Genomic DNA, 24,690 nt, shown 5'->3' with positions numbered 1-24,690 from the left:
TATTATTATTATTATTATTATTATTATTATTATTATTATTATTATTATTATTATTATATTATCATTATTATTATTATTAACAAATAATTATGCGTCGTTTAAAAAAACTATTTGGATTCTTGGAAAACAGCGATTCTACAAGAACACAGTAGATTTTTCGACCCTGTCAAAAGTTTTGGAAAAACTTTTTTTTTTAATAAATATGAGTTAACTGGCACCTATATTTAAATAACCACTTTTTTTATTTGTAATTCATTTTCGCTAATCTGAATTAAAATATAATGACCGTTTTTGTGCTAATACAGTGTTAAGAAATAATAACAACAATATCGTAGTGCATGTAAAGACTTAATTTATTTTTTAAAGTCTGAAGGTAATGTTTAATAAAGTTATGGTAGTTATGCTTAGTAAAAAAATGGTTCTCTTTGCTGCATTTTTATTTTTGACATTTTTTTAAATAGAATCAAAAATACAAAATTAGATCTGTAGTTTAATAAATATTATACAATAAGTGAATTAATCCATTGTTTATTTGCGAGAAGAAAATTTAATACCACGAGCGCAAGCGAGTGGATTAATTCTTCGAGCAAATTAATAGGTTTAATTCACGTGTCGTATATTTTTTTTTATTCAATTTTGACCAAAATTTACCAAAAAATGCAAGAAAATGTTAAAATTAACCGTTCGGTCTATACAAATCATATCACATGCGAATCAAATTTCCATAACAACGAGTTGTTTATTTATTTGCAAGAGTGCGAGAATTGTAACGCGTATGGAAAAAATGGCTAGAATCAGCGATTTTAAAGAGGAAAACCAGGTTTTAGTGCCTGAATTGATCATTCAAGAAGCTTCAGAAGCTATAAATAACGTGGTGCCAGCAAAATCTAAACAATTATACGAAAAAGAGTATTCAAATTTTTGTGAATGGAGGAAGCGGAAGGATGCAAAGGGAGTAGACGAGAGAATAATTTTGGCTTATATTTCTCAACGATCCAAAAATGCAAAATCTTCGTCATTGTGGGCGTATTATTCCCAACTGAAGAAAATGTTATCTGTTAAAGAAAATATCGATATAAGCAGGTTTGTGAGGATTATATTCGGAAGTAAAATTACCGTTGGGGGCGCCACTGAGCTAGGTCAAAAACAGTAACCATAAATGGCGGGAAAATGTTTATTCGGATATTTTGAGCGTTGTACAAATTTTGGGGCTTTACAATTATTACATTGCCTATGCGGAATGATTATTGCATCTTTGATGCAAGAAACTTATGTTGACAAATGAGAAATGACGAGGAAAACACGAATAACGAATGACTGTTTGGTTCACTTTCTTTATTGGAAAATTATTACAAAGACATTGAAAAGCCTACCTTTTGGCATAATTTACGTTTAAATGTATCAGCAGTTGTTAATCTTTATTGTAGTTTTGTAGATTTACCGCAGCATTTCATGATTTTTTCAGTGGAAAATTCTAACCTAAAATTCATAACACTTCACTAATTTATTGGTTTCTTGAGCCAAACTTTGTGTTCGCTGTGATCCATTACTTATAATCTTTAATTAGACAACTGTTTGATAACACTTTGTAATCAAAATTTAAATATTTTTCACTTTTTATCCACTTTCAAGTTCCAACAATAAACACTTTATACCACGAAAAACTACAGAACCAAAGTCAACGCTAGTATTTACCACCACGTACTTTTAAAGTAATTCTTTCTATTGTAAATAATTAACACTATACACGCAAAATTGTTGAACAATTCATTAAATGTCAGTTAAATGTGGCATTACGAAAATTTCTTTACTGTTTTCGACATAGTTCAAAAGTCATCACCAGAGGGCGTCTAGTTAATTTTATTTCCGAATTGTAAAATTGAATAAAATAAAAAATATAATCCACGACAGTATTGTTTTAAATATTGTCAACTTTGCTTTGCTAGTCCTTGACTGTTTTTCCAAAAATTCGACATTATTATTATTATTATTATTATTACTTTTAGGGGTCTAGGTTATTAGGTAGATAACCAATCTAATTTAATCAATACACAAAATAACAACCATATAATAAGATAATGACATAAAAAATTAATCTAATAAAAATAACTTGAAAACTAACAACAAATTGTTGAAAATGCATTCCATTTTGGGGCAAACAGGTTTTAATTCGGACAGAAAAAAACTTTAAATGTAATGTTCCTGGCGTTATGAATTCTTCAGTCGTAAGTACCGAAGTTTGCTAGAATTTTTTTCTAATAATTCTCACAAGAAAATGTTAAATCTGGACTTTGGGATGGCTGAGTATTATTGGAACTCCACATATTTGTAAAATTATCACAAGATTATTATCTAAATACCATCTGACATTCCGATGCTTTTTGGATTAATTTTTTAATTTTGAAAAAAATGATTGACTATTTACAAAAATTTGTATTTAAGAAAATGTTAGAAATAATCCACTATTGATTCACCCTGTATGTGTTTTAGCAAAGAAAAATGGGTGTAGAGTTGGGAACATTGAGTAACAATACTGTAGGACATAGAGACATAATTTTGTAAAATCTGAACGAAAAGTTAATTGAAGGTACGTTAGTTATGTGTAGTAAAAAATTCCGTCTGTTCGATGCATTTTTATTTAATTGCAGAAATATGTTTGAGCGAAGAGAAATTCGTGTAAAGTGCATATACTAGAACCGGCGTTTCCTTATTGTTAAAATCTTTAATTGTGAAAATGAGCAGAACTTATTTCCAGGAGATAGTAGGTAATACCGGAAGGGAAAAGTGTATCTGTTATGTGCACCGTATCTAATAGAGCAATTGAGAATATTTCTAAAATTAAGAAACAGCGTTTTAATTGTTATTTATTATGATTCAATTGTGAATGAAATAAGTGAGATTTATAAACGTTTAGAAAGTAAATCAGTGTTTTGTCTTTTCATTTCCATAACATTCACTTTTAACAAAAGTAAAAAATTGAGTGTATTGTAATTATTACAAGTTGTTATTATATGACTAAGAAGCGAACTACGAAGTAATTAAATGTTGCTGAAATAATATGCAATTTGCTTAAGCAACTGAAATAAATGTAAGCGAGTATGCAAGGTAGAATTTTCATTCAACGATTGCGAGCAAATAATAATACCTACTGCTAGGTATATTTTTAGTAATAATTAATTTTTTCACTAGTATATTACTAACTCCCACAAATTCAAATGAACTTGTATTATCTTACGTCGGAAAAATATGACCGGAAAAGATTTATTGTTTAGGGCAGGGAGTAATTAAAATTAATATTTTTGTGACGTTTCGATTTTTTATTAAATCTTTAGGCTCAGTATTAACATTGTATTGATTGGAACCTATACTCGAACCTATGGCATTTATTATTGTTTTTGGGATTTATTTATGGATCGGTTTCAGAACAAAGTCGAAAATTAGCATTTCTTGGGAAAATTGTGTTCGGAAACAATGTGGCAATTTTGATAAATCTGGTACTGTTATAAGATAATAAACATGTAACAACAAACAGGAATACGAAGTTCCTAGATGCAAATGTTCACAATCTACCCTCGATCATTAACGAGGTCATAATTATTTACTAGTAAAAAAAAATCAGGAAACAAACTAGCATGAATAGAAGAGAAAAAAATGTGTTGAGCCCTTTTATGTTTTTTGATTTTGCTTTTTTCACGTTGAAACCACTGAATACTAAACTAGATAAAGAAACGTTATCCACCCCCTGCTAAAAATACCACCAGGTACGCTACCTTTTTACCTGTCTGCATTTAAGCACCAGTCTTTAATGTTTTTTTAAATGGTACCTGTGGATAAGAAGTGGAATGTCTCACGTTGTATCTCTGCACTCAGAATTCCTCGAACGCTTACAAATTCTTTAGATTACACTTTTACAAAGCGATAAATTTCGGTTTCAATTTTTCAAACAAAAACACATTAGGCAAAATTCCGACGAAGAGAAAGCCGTTTATAATTTTCTTTGAATCATTACAATCTCCGTGGATTGTAGACAGATATGGAGAAAAGCTTGACTCATCACGTAGCAAGTGAAATTTCCACAAAATCTTTAGTCCGGAAGAAACAAATTCACAACTTGGTGTAAGCAGGAATATCACCAAGGTAATTATATTCCGAAACTCAGGATATAAGCCAACAATGGAAAGATAATTTTTATAATTATTGCAGCTGATAATCTGTTATGATATATCACACATTATAAAATAACATTTTGCAACGTGTACTTGCATTATTTTTACAAAACTTCAGGTCGGGCCTTGAGAGATGTTGTAAAAGAACAACTGGAACAAGAATCAATCCGTATAAGTGAAAACTATTCGCAAGAATTGCATGTGCACATGTTAAATTAACTGTTACTGCATTGGAATTTTCTCTAATATGTTTCTCCGCACTGCTGCTTCACCGTCCGTTATCTCTATTATCATTGACTTCTGGTTATGGATAATCATAAGCCCGGATTTTGGCAGTGAAAGTTCCTAACCGAGTGCAATTTTTCGCGTTGTCGCGAAGAACAGTTAATTCGCTGCAATCTGGATTTATAGTTTAGGGTGTCATTGGTGCTAAAGTAGGTCCGTCCTTTTACGAATGCAACCTTCAGCTCATTTGAGCAAATTTGACCTCAACGTCTCCCGATTTATCGCTCGTTGAACACAAGATGGAACACAGACGTCGCCGAGATTTTATCGAAAGAAATAGACCATGGGACCATTTCGTGTTCAGTTTTGCCTAAAAAGTAGACTGTGCAAGGATGCTGCAGGAATTTTAATGATAACGTAGGAGGGAAAATGCTCAGCGATTATGTCATCAACTCTCGTGTGATATAATTGGTATTTATTAATGTTCGTTACAATTTTTTGTGCGCTGTGCCTGCCAGTGGTTTACGGTACCTGTTTCAGTTATGAGGAATTTTTGATAAATTGGTGTCACTGAATTGTGAATTAAAAATTATAATCGCTAGGAGAAAGAGGACAAGAATTTGTTGCGTTCTTAGTCATCGGACTCATGTGGATGTTTGATTTGGAAAATCCTTTTGCAGACATCCGGAGTCATTGTTCTTCATGACGGGTGTGACTTGGAACTAGTTCACCTATATTTTTTAGTTTTTTTATATATTTCGTTCAAGATTTAGAAACTTATGGTCAAAGGCGAAATTATTCCACTCTTATTCGCCCAGATTTATGGTCAATTAAGTTCGTAATTTTTTATCAGCAGTTTTAAAATATCTAAAAATGATGCCTCATTCATATTAGAGGCAGGACTATAATAGGTATATTTATCACACAATAAACTATATTTTGCGAGACATTCTGAATTTAATTTTGAAAAAATATAAGTTTTATTTGTTTTACATTTTTCACCCATTCCAAAAAAAAATAGAGAAAGATGTTACTGGCTAGTGTTTTTTTTTCATCTTTAGTAACCAAAGGAAACATACCATCTGGGTGATTGATACAGATTTTTCTTCTAGTACAAAACATTAGTCACATTACATTTTCGCACTATAGTATTTTTTTGCTTTTTTGTTTTTTTTTACTTTCTGTGATAAATTACTATAATTACGACTTCGCTTTAGTTTAGAAAACACCTCTCGGAAAACATGCAAAATTGTTCAAAACAAATTTTAAATTTTGTTTTTTATTACTTTCGCTTATCCTAAAAATAACATTCACTTACTAATGGTTAAAAAATACCAGTCACTAGTCGATTCTCGAAATTTGTTATCTTGTTAAATCTTAGAATATCAAATTTATTACATAGTGATATAGTAGATATTTGTGAAGGAAACACTTTTACATTGCATCTTAAGATCTGAGAAATAAATTTGGAATTAAATAGAGAAAATATGAGCGGTAATAGAAAAAATAGGTTATTTAAATGAACCATTCATTTTTAATTTATTAAGATAATATTTTACACAAGATTAATAATTTAATGGAGTAGGTAAACACTAAATATGTATATGTTGTTTATTTAAAAATATGAAAGTCCTTTGATTTTCTGGCAGCTGAAGTCGTCACTCTCGTTATAAATTAATTAGGTTCTTAATACTTTTTTACAATTTTATGGAGAAATTCATCTTTAATTTTTCAAACAAAGATAAATTTTCCATAATTTCTGTAAAAAACATATTTTAACAACAAATTAAATTACATACAAGTATCTACTGGTCAAAAACTTCCCAATTTTTTGTTGATGACATGTTTTCTTAATATAATAATACCGTATGCTCAAAAATAGTTTTTGACGCGTGAAAGCAAAAAATCATGTAATTTCCTACTATTGATAAACAGCTAGCGTTTAAGTTAATTGGTAAACAATAAACCTTTTCCAAAATTCAGAATTCTGGGACAAAATTTTTTGTTTTGAATTCTAACTAAAATATCGACCGCATTAACTCTACTTTGTGTTATGCATCCCAGACCGAAATTGTTTTGGGCACTGAAGCATATCTATTTTTCAGTTTTTGTTAAACAGTAGTGATTATTACGCATATTTTTCTTTAGTAATAGGAATAGCAGGAACTGAACTACGCGATAATATTTCTTATTTTTTTATTGGTTTGTTTGGTTAGTGTTAGTAATAAGTTAATAACAAATGTGCAACCTTATCATTGTTTTGTACTTTGCATTCCATTCTCTTATTAATGACACTTTAATTTGATATTTTGTTGTTATTTTTTTGTCCATGATACTGGGAACATTTTCTTTTATTTTGAACTAGTTTTTTATATTGAAAATGGATTGCGATTTATTTTCTCTTCAATGTGTCATTGCTTTTGGTCGAACTGCATTAATTTGTATAAAACAATTGAGCAATTTTCCTTTTAAGCAAATCCTTGTTCCAAAAAACATGCTCAACATGAGGTGTGAAATTTCCAAATCCTTCTAAAAAACTAATTCACACTTGAGTAAATGATTAATTACTAGGCGCAAAACGAGGAACATTACAAAATTTTGTCGTTCTGAGGAAATAAGTGACAAACTTGTTAATGCAATGGCGATACATATCCAATTTTTTGCTTTTGACACCGGAAATGAGAGAAAGAAGATTGTAAGATTGACGTTTACAAGCGTATTAATTACAAGGTTCTACAAAAACAGTACAATGCGTTTCGAGTCTCAATAAAAGTGTAGTAAATGTTCGGCAACAAGAAACTTCCGGCATGATCTTCTTTGACGGTGATTCCCAGGTTTCTTCTTAACGTTTGCGAATGATTAATTACAAAGGCTTGCGACAAGGTTGTACATAAACTTGGAATTAGTATCTATCTTGATGAAACGAGAAAGTAATTAAAATGAGACGTGGGAAAGTGACTTGGTAATAATTTGCCACAATGACACTACGCCAGTGTCTCGAAGGGTTGACCCCATCTATCACTTTTAAGAGAGGAAAGTAGAAAGTGGTTTTGTTTTCAACAACTGCATCATTTGTTGTTAGGATTCAATTATCGAATGCATTATGCAATTATTTGCCAGAGTAGTGATAATTGTAATTGAGGGTAATTTGAGACACGCTTATCTCCAAAAATCTCTTATCGTGTGTATTAGACTAACGTAAATTCTATCTTCTTTGACGAATATAATGTCAAGTTTCGAACTCTGCTTGAAATAATTTCTTTTACAGTTTTTGATACAAGAACTTTCTGCAAAAAAAGTATTTTGCACGTATTTTTCTCCCGGTGGCATGATTCTTGCACAGGTTGGCCCGCTTATCACCGTAAAATGTAACATCATCAGCAAATCAAGTTTAAACAAAATTGTGCTCTAATTAATGTAATTAACAATTTCGTCTTTAATGGTAATTTGGGGAAATCATCAATCGATTTCTAAGTATCTTCCCACTTTTACTTCAATTAGCTTCTTTTAAATTACGGAAACATTTTTTCTCGATCGTTATATAAACTGTAACTAATCGGCTTACGGAGCCATGAAAATTGACTAAAAAATATTATATGAAGCAACTCGTTCGCATTTTTTAGCAGCAAGCCATCGGGTAATAAATGAGTGGAAAATTGAGATTTTCATCACTTTCACGACACGAATGCGTTTCCTTAAGCAACAAATTGCCACTTTGATAATTAAATTGTCCAACATCCGTTCTGTCACGGATAAATTCGTCTCTATTGCGCTTGTAACATCGATATTTTTTCATTGGCGTATGAACGGTTACATTTTTGTTTTGGGCGCATTCCAGACTGTTATTCCTCCTAAATCGCGTTCTGAAAATTAATTACATTACCGCTAGTTGTGCCACTATATTTGTACACCGTGCGCTTGACTGGAAGGCCAGTGTAACAATAACTTCAGCTATGATGAAAAACTGGACTTCTGGCAAATAAAATGAATGTGTGGAAGAATGTGGTTAGTTTTACTTTTGTGATTAGATTTTCTCTGGTTCAACGTTCGATTAAAGGCAATTTTTTTCACCAGGTTTCTCCAAAATTTGGCGAAAGTTATCCACAGATGATATTTGTGTGATCGTTATCCTGCATTTTATGCATAAGTTATTGCATTTCTTTAAAAAAATCATTTGTGGCTGAAATAAAACATAAATTTCTGACACACTTGCAGAGATTTCAAGATGTGATAAACGTGTTACGGAAATTATGTCTAAAGTTTTACTCTTGTTGCAAGTTAAAACACTATGTTACAGCATATGTATTACAATAAAGCCGTCAAAAGGAGATAAGAGATAAGTGGCTTAATGGAACATTATATGAAATTTTATAATGTGACGTCTTGTAATCGCAACGTTTTGCTTTATGAATGATGTAATTATAATAGCCTTAAGGGAACCAGAAAAATGCATGATCATGAAAAGACTAAAAAAGGAAAAAATACTGAAAGCGACAGGATTATGATTTACATGCAAAACGTTTCTGTAATTTATTTTATCCGGAAGAATGTGTGAACAGTTAAGATTGAGGTATAAAATGTAATATTACTAATTGTGAAATAACGATTACCTTGAGCAATATATTTCTATTATTTGGGAAAATTTATGAGTAACAATATTAATCTCGGCTTATAATAAGCATGAACACTGATAAATTGACTGATTTTGTGAATTTTTGTGTTGAAAATTTGCGCTCATGTTATATTTTTTTGATAAAACCATTAACATTATTATTAGTTTAAAAAATATTGGTTACGAAAATGGTATACCTAATTTTGGTATGTTTTCATGCTGAAGTAAATTTCTGTCTCCTGTCACATATGACTGACCATGTAAAAACTCGGTCAACGAAGATCCCTAATCCACTTTAAATCATCAGCAACATATATTGTAAAATGCTGAATATTCATGTTATATAAACTAATCTATAGACATTGAAGGAACTTGCTTCATATGGATTTACTAATAATGTCCGGGAAATACAGGGAATGAATTGCCAAGAATGAATGTCTAATATTTTTACAATTATTGCAGACATTATTTTCTGTGTTTAAATACGTACGTATCATTGATTTTTTGGGAAAGTTCATTACATAAAAAGGCAAGGATAATTTGGAATTTCTATTGATGTGATTGTTTAGATAAACAATTTCGTTGTTAATTGTTACTCTACTCACTATAGTGAATACAGTAAATCAAACTCTCAGTAGGAAGTACTGCAGCCACCTTTTATTTTCTGATTTTTTTCTTCAATAAATTTGCCACAAAATTAAAAAATGCATTTTTTATTTCATAGTGAGAAACAACACAAATACGACTATTGAAATGTACCTAAACCTGCCAGCTTGATGAATTTTCGATTTCAAGAAAATTTTACTTGAGATTTAAAAAAAATTGAATTGTTAATTTTAAATATTGCCGACACGTTAATTTTTTTTTGTGTATTAAACAGTATTTAACATTATCTTAATAATAGTATGTTAAAGGAAGAAATATGTTTTTTATCGCGGCAGGTATAAAAATAGCAGTAAAATTTGATAATGAATTTATTAATAAATATTTGTGATAGGCAACCGCACTAAACACTTGTGTTTTGGCAGTTGCCGCCTTGAAAAAATTTCAATATTAAATTTTTTTGAGGTACTATTTATACGTTTGAAAACTGTAAAAGTTATTCACATTAAATCAAATTGCATGTATTTTTTTGATTTTTTAAAAATTTGTAATTTTTTATAAAAGATATTTGGCAAAAAATATGGTTGTATTTTTAAGGGTAATAAACATTTTTATTAAAATTTTAAATATTTGTTGTTATTTTGTTCAAAAACTTCAAGTAAATTAACAAAATTAATTTAATGATTGAATTCAAAATTTTGAAAAATCAGCGGGAGAGCTTTGTTCCTAAAGCGCCAACTTCGTGTTCTTCGAGGGGGAGCGCGCGCAAAAAGCGGCTAACTTCACACTTGGAGTCCGCCATATTGGATCCTCGTGTGGTGAAAGTTGTCATAGAAATGTGTGATTTTCCAAAATTACTTTATTTGTGTAAAATAGACTAAGAACAATTGTAATTATGGCAAATAATAATAATGAAGGTGCCGAAAACAGTCCAGACAACTCGAAAGATGCAGGATTGGATAAGGTTTGATAAAATGCGTTCTTTGCACATATTCGCGCGTTCTCACCTCTAAATATAGCTATAAAAGTTTCTCACGAAATAGTGTCTTTACACTGCCCAAAAGTCGCCCCAGCACCTCCATGCAACCTGGCAGTGCCACCAGCACGCGTTTTTAACCTTAGTTTCTCGCATTTATTTATTTAACCTTGACGTGTAAGGTAGCTAACAGGTCCTATTTTGAATTTGTCTTGCAGTCGTTCGTGGGCAAGTTCGTGTCGGGGCTTTTCAACAGCACCCCCTTGTCCAAGTGGTTCGGCAAAGACTCGGCGTCCAAGTCGGTCAAGAGGCGGGAGGACGACGACGACGACGACGACGACGACTTTGATGCCTCCTACGTTTTCCAGCCACCAAGCAAACGTGTGAAACTACCGTCTGAAGTGGAACACAACAATTACAGTGCACATATATTTGAATCGCCAGTGACTGTGCATAATGCTTCCAATAATGTTAACAATGTTTCGTCGAAAGTGTTTGGGAAGTTTCCTGAACCGGTGGCGGGGCCGTCGGGGGTTAAATCCCGCAAATTGTTCGACAGACACCGTTCTGCTAGCACAAATACGGTCTCTACCAATTCGTTCGAAAATCAAGAAATTGTTAACGGTGAGAATGACTCTGACAGTGAAGAATCAACTAGTGGCTATTCTTCGGCACCCAAATTGCTTAATCAACCCAAAAGTGCAGAAATATCTCACAAGGAAACATGTGAAAAAGTCACTCCTAAAACTAGGTCCTTGTTTACTTCATGTAAGTTTACGTTACATAATGTTTGTTTTTAGTTTTTTTGCAGTGTTTTCTTAACTTTGGCAACCGTTGGGTACATAATTGTCTCAGGAATACTTTATTATACTTTTAGTATTGTGACTCATGCCAGAAAAATGCACAATATGAAATTACAAATTATCAAAACTCATAAATACGATCCGTTTAAAACCATAAGAAACTGATAATACCACAAATGATTAAATTAAAGTTTTTCTCTTATCAGCAACTTTCATGCTTTTGTATACAAAAAGCAGGTCTCCAGTTACCAAAGTAAGAAAAATGTTTACGCTCATTGCTGTTAGCTAAAGTCTGTAAAAGACCTCTTACATTTATATCATTGCCAGTATCTGCAAGACTCTTATGACGAACATAAGTTGTTTGGGTATGAGGTCAAAGTCTAGTAAAAATTGTATTTATGCAATAAAGGTAAAATAAACTATCTGATCTGTTTATAGGCTTCTAATGAGATATTGATAATTGTATGAAATAAGGTTAAAATACGTACCGATATAATAAACTTGTTATGGTTATTAATGGAACTAGTAATTTCCTTGTTTTGTTTTCTTTTATAATATTTGACCTCTAGGTTAAAGTACAGCATCGCTGTACACACAAAAATGTCATCACTTTCATTATACCTACGTGACGAGCAACAAGTAAATTAGTCACTGTTCTCGTATTGTTAATAAATTTTGTTTTACATTTTTACCTTTTTTTTTAAATTCTTGAAATTCCGGCTCGTCATTTTTGAGCTTGTCTTGACTTTTATCTATTTTTACCATTTATTAATTCACTATTATGAGCACTTTGTTGTCCTTTTTATAATTAAATTCAGAAACCTAAAAAACTCTTTCTTCTACCTTCTTGGGTGAATTTCAAAAATTAGCGTTATAAAAAATTATACACTTATTAGAATATCAGGTTCTATAATAAAATTGCTTTAACAAGAAGATTTAAATAGTTTAAATCTGGACAATATGTCACAAATCGCGTCTATTCAGTTTTTCACTGAGTCTGATATTTTTTCACTGGAATTAATGAAAACGTAAAAAATAATCGTTTGTTGCCGACAGTAGGTCGAGTAAAGATTGTTTTAAAAAAATGGGGAAGAGGAAACGTGATTTTTTTATTTTTTGTTATTAAAAAAAATACAGTTTAGCGAAACACCAGTCTTTACATAATTTGCTTTTCATATTGTGTACTCGGAAAAGGGGAAATAAAATCTTAGTCATGTTCTAAGTCTATGATTTAATTCTTGATGAATCATCTTTGCCAAAATTTGAACCGGTCGAGCTTGATAATGGAAATTATAATACAATGAAAAAATCCATGAGTATTATTCCGGCTTCAAATGCAGACTTGGAGTATTTTTGCTTATTTTTGCTATTTTCAGGATTGAAAATATACAATTTTGAGTACTTTTTATAAAAAAATATTCAAGAGTTGGCAAAAGTATGGACATTATACTTCAAATAGTTATTTAAATTGTGCCACACTCCTTATAAATCATGTGTTTTTATGAATATTATCGGTTTTGTGTTTTCTTTAGGCTTATTAATTAAAAAATTGAAACAATCAATTCGTTTTTTAGCAAACGAATCAAGCGGACGTACTTTATTCTCGGAAAGAAGCCCCAACATGAACACTTCTTTGAGTTCAAGACGGCCATCGTTTAACGCATCGACTTTCGGCTCGCCGAACTTTATTGACAGAACATTGTCTACCAAGAGAATATTGAGCTCACCTTTCTATAGCGGCAATACAATTTATGGCGGCGCCTCTGCATACGGACGTAGGTTAGGTAAAATTAGCGAAGAAACGAATTCTAGAGTCTCTGTACAAATAAAACCCGTAAACGAAAAACCTCCAAGCGAAAATGCGACCTTAAGTAAGACCGCACGTAGAATTCTGAGCACTTTAGAACAATACAGCACTCCAATAAGCGACGCTAAAAAAATACCAGTCACGCCGAGAAGACCAGGATTGCTGTCGTCTTATGTCGGGGCAACTCCTTATCTAGTGAGAGACCGGAAACGGCCTTCGAATAAGGAGCTCCAAGTACCGTCCGTTCCTGATTTATTGCAGATGAAGCAAAAGGAGCGACTACAAAATAGCACAGAGACTGTTAGACAAATTGCCACAAAGTCGAAGTCGTCGCTGAATAAGGAAGAGTATAAAATCAGGACGGAGGAGGACAACAAGCAGAAACATAGCAATAAAATGAAGAGCAGCGTGGCCTCGGTGCGGCAAAAAGTGCCACCTATTGAGCCAGTCAGTGAGGTGAAATTGCCGAAAGTTTCACTCCCAATAAGCACCTTACCTAAGTTCGATTTCGTTTTAATGCCACCCAGCAATTCAAGCGAAACCACCAAGAATCAAAACGAAACTAAAACTCCCAAATCCCCGGTTAGTACTGTAATTAAACCCACGGTGATTGTAGATAAAAAAGAGACTGAGAAGAAAATCGTGGAAAATGGAAAGTCCAGTTTCACATTTTCCGAACCGTTAGTGATTTCAAAAGACTTAAAGTCTGTAACTGCGATCAATTGTTTCAAATTCAGCGAACCGGTATGTAAGAAACAATCAACGCACACAGGACTCATGTTTAAATCGGCCGAAAGCAAGAGCGAAATTAAACCAAAAAACAACGGCGAAAATGTCCCAAGTATCGCAAAACCGGCTAGTCAATTATCAACAGGAAGCGTAATGGATGTGCTGAAAAAGCCGCCGTCACAAAGATGGGAATGTCCGACTTGTCTCGTCCGAAACGACATCGACAAAGACAAATGTTGTGCCTGTGATGAGCCCAAACCTCAGCCCGAAAAGAAGGAAACGAAAGGGTTTGGCGAACAATTTAAAATGTCGAGTGACAAGTGGGAATGCAACTCGTGCATGGTGCGGAATAACAATTCGGATAAAACTTGCGTGGCTTGTGGCTCTTCCAAAGCAGGAGAAGACAAACCGGTGGCTAAATCCGGATTTGGAGATGCCTTCAAACCGCCTGCATCGACCTGGGAGTGCACGTCTTGTCTAATTAGGAATAAGAACGAACTGGAGAGTTGTGCAGCCTGTGGTGCATCCAAGACGCCCAGTGGTAGTTTTGGAGACAAGTTCAAGCCATCGGGAGACACCTGGGAGTGTGCTACTTGCATGATTAGAAACAAAAATACGGTGGATAAATGTGCGGCTTGTGAGACCCCTAAACCAGGTGCCAAGCCTACGAGTGTGAAACCCATGACAGCACCGATATTCTCCTTCGGTATCAAACAAGAGTGGGAGTGCAAAACATGCCTGATTAAGAATAAGAACGAACTGACGCAGTGTGCAGCCTGTGAGATGCCCAGAGAGAGTGAAACGGAGAAAAAAGGTTTTGGAGACGCTTTCAAGATGAAAGGAGGAGAATGGGAGTGTTCTTCGTGTCTTGTCAAGAATAAACCCACAGATAATGTTTGTGTTTGTTGTGGAGTTGCCAAATCTGGTGGGAAATCCTCGGATGTGACGACCGGGGAAAAGAAACCTTTAATTGGGTTCAACTTCGGTATAGATAAATCAAACGCACCCCAATTCAAGTTTGGTATACCGAGCACTAGTAGCGAACTAAAAGCTAGTACTACAAGTGCGCCACCTACATTTGCATTCGGCGATGCTGCGAAGTCGACTGCAGTAACAAGTAGTAGTTTTAGTTTCGGAATAAATACTCAGGAAAAAGTTACGCCAACAAATACTGTTACCTCAAGTGAGAACGTGACCGTCGCCAGTAATCCCTTACTTAAACCTAGCGAGAAATTGCCGGAGAAAGCAACGCCTGCGCCGGTTGGTTTCAAATTTGGCCTTGATAAGACTCAGGAGTCTGTAGTGACGAGTAGTAGTGATAGTACTAATAAAACGGAAACGCCGACTACTACGAGCAGTTTCGGAACGAAACCGGCTCCCATGTTCCAGTTCAAACCCCCGGCTGTGAACGGCGATATCAAGTTTGGTAGCGAAAATAAGGACAAACCGGTGTTGGCCACCGAACCGGTTAAGGAGAGTCCTTTCAGTGCCGAACCGAAGAATCAAGACTCACCTTTCGGGAGTAAGACGCAAAGTTCCCCATTTGCTACCGCCGCTAGCAAGCCCCAAGAGTCACCCTTTGGTACCCCCAGCAAGCCAACCGAATCACCCTTTGTCAGTAACAAACCTGCAGATCTCCCATTCGGAAGTGCAAGTAAACCGAGCGACTCACCGTTCGGCAGCGCCAGTAAGCCGAAAGACTCACTTTTCGGCAACGTGAACAAACCCTCAAGTTCTCTCTTCGGCAACACCGATGCCAACAAACCAAAAGAATCAATTTTCGGAAGCACCACCGAACCGAATAAACCCCAAGCCGGGTTATTCACCACTGTGGACACAAACAAGCCGCAAGAAACCCTCTTTGGAGGCGACGCCAACAAACCGAAGGAGGTGCTATTCGGCACCAAACCCACCGAAAGCAGTAACATATTCGCGGGTCCCTCAGCAACACCCACTTTCACTTTCACGCCAAAACCCCCCGAGAGCGCCCCGAGTCTGCCATCGGCGGCCCCAGCAGCCGGCATTTTCAAATTCGGTGGTGCCACCGCCTCGCCAAACCAACTTTCGACCAAGCGGGCTTTCGACGAGCCCGCTGACAATAACGTAACCAATGGCTTCGGTTCGGTTCCGAAAATTCCAGCCTTTGGGGCGTCCCAGAGCTTCGGGACGAGCGAAAGCAAGCCGTTTGCGTTCGAAAGTGCCCCCAAAAATGCGGGTTTTTCGTTCGGTCAGGCCGAGAAACCGAATACGACGCCCGTTTTCAATTTTGGGAGTGCAGCAGCAGGGGCGTCAAGTGCGCCAAATACAGGGTTTAGCTTCTCGGTGCCTAGTGCCGGGTTTAACTTTGGTGGTGCGCCCAAAGTGGAGAGTCAGCCGTTTAATGCCGGGGGGAGTGTTTTCGGGACGGCGGGACCAGCGGCCAAGAATGGGAGTTTCAATTTTGGGACAAATGCGAATAATAACAATCAGAAAGCGGTGTTTAGTTTTGGGGCTAATCAGACTAATCCGCCGCCGAGTCAGCCCAGTTTTCCCAGTCAGGGACAGAGTCAGCCGGGGTTTAATTTCGGAGCACCGACCGTAAGTTAATTGTTTTGTGATGGTGATTTTTTTTTAATTTATTGTTTGCAGCAACCACTTAATGTACCCGGGGGTTTCAACTTTACGGGCGCCCCACCTACATTTAACTTTACAGATGGAAATGCAGGAACGTAAGTAGTTGTATTTGTTTATTACGAGAGAAGTTACAAGTGAATGTTTCGGTTTAGGGCGCCGCCCCAGCGAAAAATCAAGAAAGCGTTCCGACGGACGACGCAGCGATAGTTTCCTAGAGTTTGTATATAGAGGAGTGATTGTATCGTGAAACAAGAAATTGGAGTTGTGTGAGTACGTGTTAAGTTTGCTTAAATTATGTAAAGAATAAATGTGTGGATCAATCACCTTGATATTAAAAACAATATTTGTTTTCAGACCTATAAATGTTAGCTAGGCATTAATAATAAATGGGCCACCTGTGAATATTCGAGTCCAGGCATTCGTCTTTCGAACATGTAATATAACGTTGAAAATCTTCAGAATTTATTTACCATATCTGAATGTCTGCAGTTACAAGTAATGTTCACAGATGCGTCGGTGTACAAATGACACTGTTGTACACGGCATGTTACTCCCTACATTGTATACCATAGCGTAGGCATTTCAAAGGTCTGATCCATAGAATGTAGAATTTTATAATGATGATGAAGAGGATTTTCATCAATATTGTGTGATGATGAATATGATGAAATATTTGTGAAATTTTTGAATGATTCGTACCATATAATATTTATATGACGGCCAATACTGGCTACTTTTACTGTGATATTCTTATGGGTCAGGCCCCATACATAAGTATAAACAATATGCATATAAATATAATATCTAAACTAATCAACACAGACAAAACGAATTATTGTTTTTATTGCAAAAGTCCATGGTAGAAGACTAGATTATTTTTTTACGTTGTAATTTGGTTTGTTGGAAGAATTTGGCAGCCAAGTTGTTTATCAAGGATTGCTGAGTATCGAACTAGTAATTATTGCAATGCAATAGTATTTATTTTTTATTGTTAATTTAGTTTTTGTCTGTGTTATCTTATCAAAAAGTAGGCTCACTCCTTAGTTCCTCAAATTGAAAAAGTTGTAAATATTTGTTTAAAAGTGTGGTTTTTAACAACACATCTATTTTGTATAATTATATTCGTAGGATATATTTAAATGAATAATTTTTGTTGTCTGAAATACTTGTGTTGTTTTACGTAATGAGCCGTTATTGGGCTCTTTTTATGTGAGAAGTATTAAAAGGAGTTAGACTGCTTCGTGTAAATATTGTAATTCTACATGAAATAAAACGTTTTGCTGAAAATTTCATTTTTACTTCAGCTATTGTTATTCCTAATTCATTTATCACGAGGTTGCGTTACTTTTTACGAACGGATGGAATTTTCAGCATATTTGTGCCTTTATTTTTTTAATGTATAATTTTATTAGTTATATTTGTCAAGAACTTGGCCTAGTTTTGTTTAAATTATTTTCGTTTGGGTAGTTTTACATATTTATGTTGAATGTGAAGTTTACAATGGAAAACAACTGACAGGAGCACCCTATTTTTTAATGTTCCAAATCATTCCTACTACGCTAGTATCTTTTTAAATTATGCAATAATTTATACTTAATAAAGCCAAGTTTTGTTAAATTTTGTTTTAGTTAATAAAATTACATTAGTTATAAAACCATCATGAGTATGTATTGACCTAGTTTCTTTTTAGATCCTGGTACTATCTGAAATTCCTGCAGTTGTTCTTAGTTACAAAATTTGTGTGGAGGACAATAACTTTACAACTAAAAGTCCATATAGATTAAAAAGTTTTAATGTTACTTGTATGGAACATTTCAATTTTATAAGATTATATATAACAGACATACACTCAAATACATGGAGACAACTATACAAAGTATTTCCTCAGCCAAATGAAACTGTGCTAAAACGTCTGAAGAGCCTTAATCCTGTGGAAATTAAGACTAAGGATTTGCGTCAAAAGTTGTACTTTTTTACAAGTTATAATTTTAAAAGTGAAAATAAAATATAATACAAAAGAGATGTAAACAAGATAATTGTATAAAATCGTCCTACAGTTGTCATATTCAATTATCTGGATGTACAAAATTAGTGTAACTTTATTTATATTGAATATAACAATTGTATTTTATAAATTTCTTACATTAAAGCAACATAGAACAGAAACATGAACAGTGTTTATATCACAAGATATTTAATAGATTTTTATTTTTCTTTTTTTTTTGGAAAAAATACAAACTTTAAAATATTTATATTCAGAAGGAGCAATGTGCTTTTTACTGTGTTGTGTATATTTCCATTTGATTTGATTGAGTCATTTTCGTTCAGTTCTGTTCCCATGATCTAAAATCATATGTGACGAGTACAAGATAGATTAGTTTATAGCATAATTTTATTTTATCAAATATTTTTATAAATACAACGTAAATACATAAATAGTACTTCGACCAGTAAAATCACTTTGTACAGCATGCCATCATAATAAAACAAAGATCAAATGAAAATATACACTGTTGAAAAAAAAACTATTTCTATATTATATTAATTTATCTAAATCTAAAACATAAAACCATTATAATACAGGTCACATATTAAATTCTACCTAAGAGAAATAGTCTTTAGTATCTAACAAATTAAATAAAATGCCAAAATAGGCCTTGTCAAGTTATGAACTTGAAGGCAAATTCAAGGAAATATAAATATACACCGGCTGAAGTTATAAATTAATTAAATAATAATGCATACTTTCCACTTAACGAAAATGTTTAGCTATTAACACTAATCTTGTGATATTTTCATCCACTAAGAATCATCAGACATAAATGAATTTTGGGATTTTAATTCTTCCAATTCTTTAATTTGTTGACGAAGAAACAAAATTCTGAAACAAGTTTATTAAATACAATATTTTATATTTTTTTATATAAAAAAAATTGTTAACAAATACACATACCTCTGTTCTTGTAATGTGGCCTGAATTTCTGTGAGACGAACTATTGACCTAGCAGACTTGAGTTCAGCGGAAACTTTAGAACATTGTATACTACCCATAATGTGAGCTTCTTCTGCTAATTTTTGGGCCTATAAAATTAAATACCAATCAATTTTTTTTTAAATGCCAATGGTTCAAATACTTACTTGTTTCTCTAAAATTTCTGCTGGCCATCCCCTAACATGGTTAACTAAATCATCTCTATAATGGTTAGCCAATGACGGTGTTATTGAAGGACCTTGGGGTCTTAAAGCTTGTAACGAGCTTGACATTCCCTGCAGTGTCGAGAGATTGCCAGGTGGACTACTAACAGGTACTGAGACGACTGACAAAAAATACATAAATTACTTTTTCATATTGACATTAATACGTAATACATTAATCAGTTTATGATTCTAATTTTGTTGTACTTATGCAATGACGAAATGTTTCATGTTAACTTATTTATCCTCAAATTAAATGTTATTAATGAAGCCTAATGGAAAACCATGGTAAAGGCAAAGTTGTTACACGTGTTTTTATTGATTCATTATATTAAAAAAAGCAAAGGTCGGGATATTAACAATTTTATCACTAAAACTGTATAAGTATGTTGGAAATCTGGAGAAAAGTTTCACTTTTTAATAAAAATAAACACGTTACAAAAAGTTTGATAAAAAAATATAATGTTTCATAATTATCATAATGCACGATCTGTGTCCTCTATGTATTATATTCTGTATACTTTATTCATGTTTTTTTTAATCAATAATTCTTGATTTTTAAAAGTCCGTATAATGAATGCAAATAAACCGTAATTATTATTACACCTATATACCAGACAAGAATGTGCAACTTAAAAAATATTCTGAAAGATGTCTACTTATAGTTTTAATAAATGTGTGTGGTTACACAATGAATTGCAACTAAATTTCAAAGTATTTTTAATGTGGCTTATCTTGTAAGAAATTTCCAAAACAATTTAAAAAATCCACCATTTTTTTTTAAACGCTGACAAGGCTTATTTATAACTAGAAACATAAATTTATGACGATCGTAATCGTCAGTCAGTTAAATATTTTCCGTTTTCGAAAGTCAAATTAGTAATTATGAATAAGTTATTATTTACGTATTTTTTTTATTTAAAAAATACATTTTAGATGAAGTCACTATCACTATACTACCCATACCCAGCGCGTATAATTATGATTAATTATTTTTTTAATGAAAAGACAGTGATTTGATTTTTTGAATAATCGCAAGATTACAAAGCTGATTTTTTTTTTAAATTCCAGCACTACATGTGATAGGGAGTTTATAGTCATATAAAACTATCCATCCTTAGCAAGACAATTTGTAGTGTTTCATAAAAGTAAGTACAGATACCTTATTTAACTACTTTAAAAAGATATTTCAACACAGTCATTAATACGGTAATTCAACGAGCTGACGTTTATACTGCTGAAATCGTAACCTCTTTCAAAATGTATTTTATTTGATTTTATCACTTAAGGAACAAATAATTTTAAACTTTAAAAATTGCTAAGGATTCTAATATTACAAATTTTATTTAATTGCAAATATTTCGTGTATGAGGAATTACAAGTCTGGTGACTGAATGCAAAATATGTTTTAAATATTGTGTAGAAAGAAAAGAAAAAAATATGAATTTCCTCATAGTTGACCTATGATTAATTCTTAAGTTTAAAGCAGCCTTCCTACCTTTAGAACAATCAGGCGTCTCAGAATGTGTGGGTGTAGGTGGACCTTCAACTACAGTTCCTGTATGATTAGTGTCTACACTTAGAGAAGTATGCACTGCACTATCGCCAGAAACAGTCTGCCTTTGCAAACCTATAGAACCATGCGAGTTTTTATCAGAATTATCTGTAGGCGTAGTCTGTGACATAATTCGGGGTAAACTTCCAAGACTCGTTGGAGGCCCAGGCGTGTTCGATATTGTCACGGTCGTGGGCACGGGCATCATCGAGGGTGTACTCTGCGGTGACGATTCAGGTCGTCCCGGCGTCGAGGGCATGTGAATAGGGTGTGAAATTAATCGAGGCAATGCGTTTGCCAATAAAACAGGTCCCAGTGTATTTGGTTCGGCCGTCTGCTGGCTCGAACTATTCCCGTAGGATATCTCGGACGTCGGCGTGCTATCGCCGGGAGAGATATCCATGTCTTGTGTCGACTGCACGTTCTCATCTGGATGCTTTCTCGATCTGCCATCTTTGACGGGAACGTCGCTGTCGTCTCGGCTGCTACTACTGCTCCAGTGCCGACTTCCCGTCGCGCTATCTCTCGTTCCTTCCTTCGTACTGCTACTGCTGTTCGGTGCTCGCGAGTTGGAATGTTTCTCATGCCCTGTTTACAATTTGTGCGATATTAATTTTGATGCAAACTAAACTCCGGTGCTAACTACTTACGCGTGCCGGAGCGGCTGTAACAACGATCCGAGTCTCGTTCTCTGTCCCGTTCTCGACTCCTAAATCGGTCTCGTTCCATCCATTCCCTTGGTTTCTCCCATTGCGATACTTCGGTTTTGCAATTGTAATAATATTTTTTACCCGACGAACTTACATGCTCCGACCAATCACCTACTCTAGCAACCCTTTCCCGATCATCCCTCTGAAAGAAAACACATCCCCATAAAAAAATTATGTGCAAAACAGAACCACCAACTACTGGTATTATGTCTGTTACAAGTCCCAAAAAAACTTTATTTTCAACTGCCACATTGACAGGTAGGTAACAATGGTAACAAAAGCCTCAATTATCACCTATTAGCGGTTTCAAAATTTTGAAAAAAAATGCGAAGGCGTTTTTATAGTTTTGAAACCGCTAATAAATAAAAAAAAAATAATTATATGGACAGTCCAGATTTGAAGATATTCATTCAACTTCAAAGACTGAATTTTTGGGTGTCTAATACATTTCAGTATGCAGATAATCCATTTAGTTATGCAAACAAATCATATCTTACAATTTTATAAAAAAAATCATCAAAATGTAAGATTTAAAAATACTAATATTAAAAAAAATAATTCGGAGTTTCAGCACAGTTTTTAAGTTATTACACGTAGTGGAATATACAATGAAAAATGTATCTCTTTGAAGTATTTGTACGGCATTGGCTAGGAGTGGTACATTAATAAAAAAAAATGGTTTAATGAATTACATTTACAATGGAAATTATTTTTAAGGATAATAATAAAATCGAATTCATTTTAATTGACATAAAGATAGTGTGTACAGTCCTTTAAAGCTAAATTTCTAAATTTCCATGACCACAAAATATTTTTTATGTTTAATAAAGTTTCGAGTTTCGAAAAAAGGGGGGCAGTTATTTTTAAAAATACTTTCAGTATAAATTCAAACATACTCTTCTAAAAAAAAGAAAGATAAAGGTCGACGAAGCTATAATAGAAAAAATAAGGAAAAAAACAAGTTATTTGATCAAAGACAAGAACAAACACTAAATAGGCCAAACCTTAACGTTTATGTAGGTATTTGAACAAGAAAATAAACAGTTTTACAGGTCTTTGTCTAGTTGAACTTTAACAAATGTATTTTTTGTGCGAGTGGACTAAGAATTTAAATACATGACAATTTTATGACTTACTTAAAGTCCATTTCTCAGCTACTACTTAAATTATTAGTTGTGTTGAACTGATTGATTTTTTTGTGGTCATTTAATCACAACGTGTGCAAATAGCTGTGGCTTCGTCCCCTGCTTACCTTATCCACAGAATTATTGTGTACTGGTTTCCTGTCCCTCGAAGACAGGTTCTGGGACATTTTTATTGGATGTAAAATGCTCTTCTCGTCGTTTCTGTCATTGTTGGTCCTGTGCTCAGATTCTCTGCTGCGCTTATCCTTTGGCGATCGGGCACAATCTAAAATGACCAACAGAAATAAACAATTTAACAATTCTGTCAGTAACAAAAGGGTACCTGAATACTTGTCTCTTGACATTTTATAGTCTCTATTTTCTCTCTCCTTTTCACGTATTTTCTGTAGGTAGGAGCTCTTTGATTGATAAGATCGATCACGGTCTCTGGGAGATTGAGAATCTGGGCTGTCCGACCGATAATTACCATTTGGAGAATCCCGAATTCTCTCGTACCTTTCACTAGTGGATCCATAACTCTTCGATGAACTATACTTCGAGTTCTGGCAAGAGTTGGAAAGAAAACACAATTTTAGACGATTTTCCCGCTTTGTAAGCTCGCAACTACACAATTCAAGCGAAAAACGCAAATATAAATAAACTGCGGCAAGTAGGTTAGGTTGTATCTGCAGAAGGTAGCCATGTTTACTATTGTTTTGACGAACATTTTTCCGCCGAATTTTCTTTCTAGCCGCTTTACTGGCCCCAAAACTTGCGTAAAAGCCATCAAAATCTCCAAAATGATGCCCGAACTAACCCAAAAAAAGCCATTTCAACAATTTTGTCTTGAAACTAATTGGGCATAGCCAACTATGGTCATTGTTAGGAACGGTTTAATTTTGCTTGTGATAAGGCAAAGTATTAATAAATTGTTTTGACATTGATTTCGTATTATTATAAACAAACAAAAATCGGTTCAGTTTCGTTAAATTGGAAGGTTTATGTTTACCTGATAGGGATGGGCTTGGTGCTTCTCGAAGTACCTAGACATGGAAACAGAACGCATTAGTAGTGAAACAGGTCCTTGAAGGCATTAAAGCAACCTGGGAACCCCAAAGTTCCTTTAATGCCTCTGAGGTTGTGTCAATAAGACACTGGTGCCTACCCATCGCTCATCCGTTGAGGTTTCCTTGCATGCATTACCATCAATGCAAGTCTCTATAAAATGTTTGTGGCTTTCACAGCAAGCCGATTTGGATGAAAAGGTCATAAAAACAATAAAAACGTTTGAAACCGATCAAGAACTGACTTTCCTACCAGACGCCATGTCACATAAGGGAACAATTTGCAGCTGAAGGTAAATGCTCCTAATTTCTTCCGTTGTCTCATTGGTTGACGTAAGAAAACGTCCCGTCTACCAACATTGCAAACGCTTACACACTAGCGCTTTGTATATTTTTTCAAATTCTTTCGCACGTTTCTCACAACTATTGCAAATAAATGCACGACAATGAACACCCAGCACTTTCTTTACGTAACCGTGTTGTTAAAAAATATTTTCTGCCCTATTCA

General features: G+C 34.0%; 2 protein-coding genes across 4 annotated transcripts; one reads left to right on the top strand and one right to left on the bottom strand.

The window, feature by feature from the left end:
• The first annotated feature begins 10,387 nt into the window (after positions 1 to 10,387).
• On the top strand, positions 10,388 to 18,554 carry Nup153 (Nucleoporin 153kD). Of its 3 annotated transcripts, none has more exons than XR_010333652.1 (6): positions 10,388 to 10,570; positions 10,801 to 11,350; positions 12,960 to 16,498; positions 16,550 to 16,629; positions 16,687 to 16,800; positions 18,225 to 18,554. XR_010333652.1 is itself a non-coding variant. In XM_008192669.3 (5 exons), the coding sequence occupies exons 1-5, from the start codon at positions 10,502 to 10,504 to the stop codon at positions 16,739 to 16,741; spliced, it is 4,293 nt and encodes a 1,430-aa protein (XP_008190891.2). In that variant the 5' UTR covers positions 10,388 to 10,501; the 3' UTR covers positions 16,742 to 18,191. The 3 variants fall into 3 exon arrangements, 1 of the variants encoding a protein (XP_008190891.2); XR_010333651.1 differs by having other exon boundaries at positions 16,687 to 16,804; XM_008192669.3 differs by lacking the exon at positions 18,225 to 18,554 and having other exon boundaries at positions 16,687 to 18,191.
• On the bottom strand, positions 18,311 to 24,512 carry wcy (wacky). The gene is made up of 9 exons (XM_008192668.3): positions 24,284 to 24,512; positions 24,128 to 24,161; positions 23,462 to 23,681; positions 23,247 to 23,404; positions 21,935 to 22,136; positions 21,228 to 21,872; positions 19,673 to 19,851; positions 19,488 to 19,615; positions 18,311 to 19,415 (listed from the first exon to the last, which is right to left on the bottom strand). The coding sequence occupies exons 1-9, from the start codon at positions 24,322 to 24,324 to the stop codon at positions 19,337 to 19,339; spliced, it is 1,686 nt and encodes a 561-aa protein (XP_008190890.1). The 5' UTR covers positions 24,325 to 24,512; the 3' UTR covers positions 18,311 to 19,336.
• Positions 24,513 to 24,690: the final 178 nt, after the last annotated feature.

This window comes from Tribolium castaneum, chromosome 1 (assembly GCF_031307605.1).
Source record: "Tribolium castaneum strain GA2 chromosome 1, icTriCast1.1, whole genome shotgun sequence".
NCBI lineage: Eukaryota > Metazoa > Arthropoda > Insecta > Coleoptera > Tenebrionidae > Tribolium > Tribolium castaneum.
The sequence above is the reverse complement of the archived record's forward strand: the minus strand, read 5'-3'. Positions and strand labels throughout refer to the sequence as shown.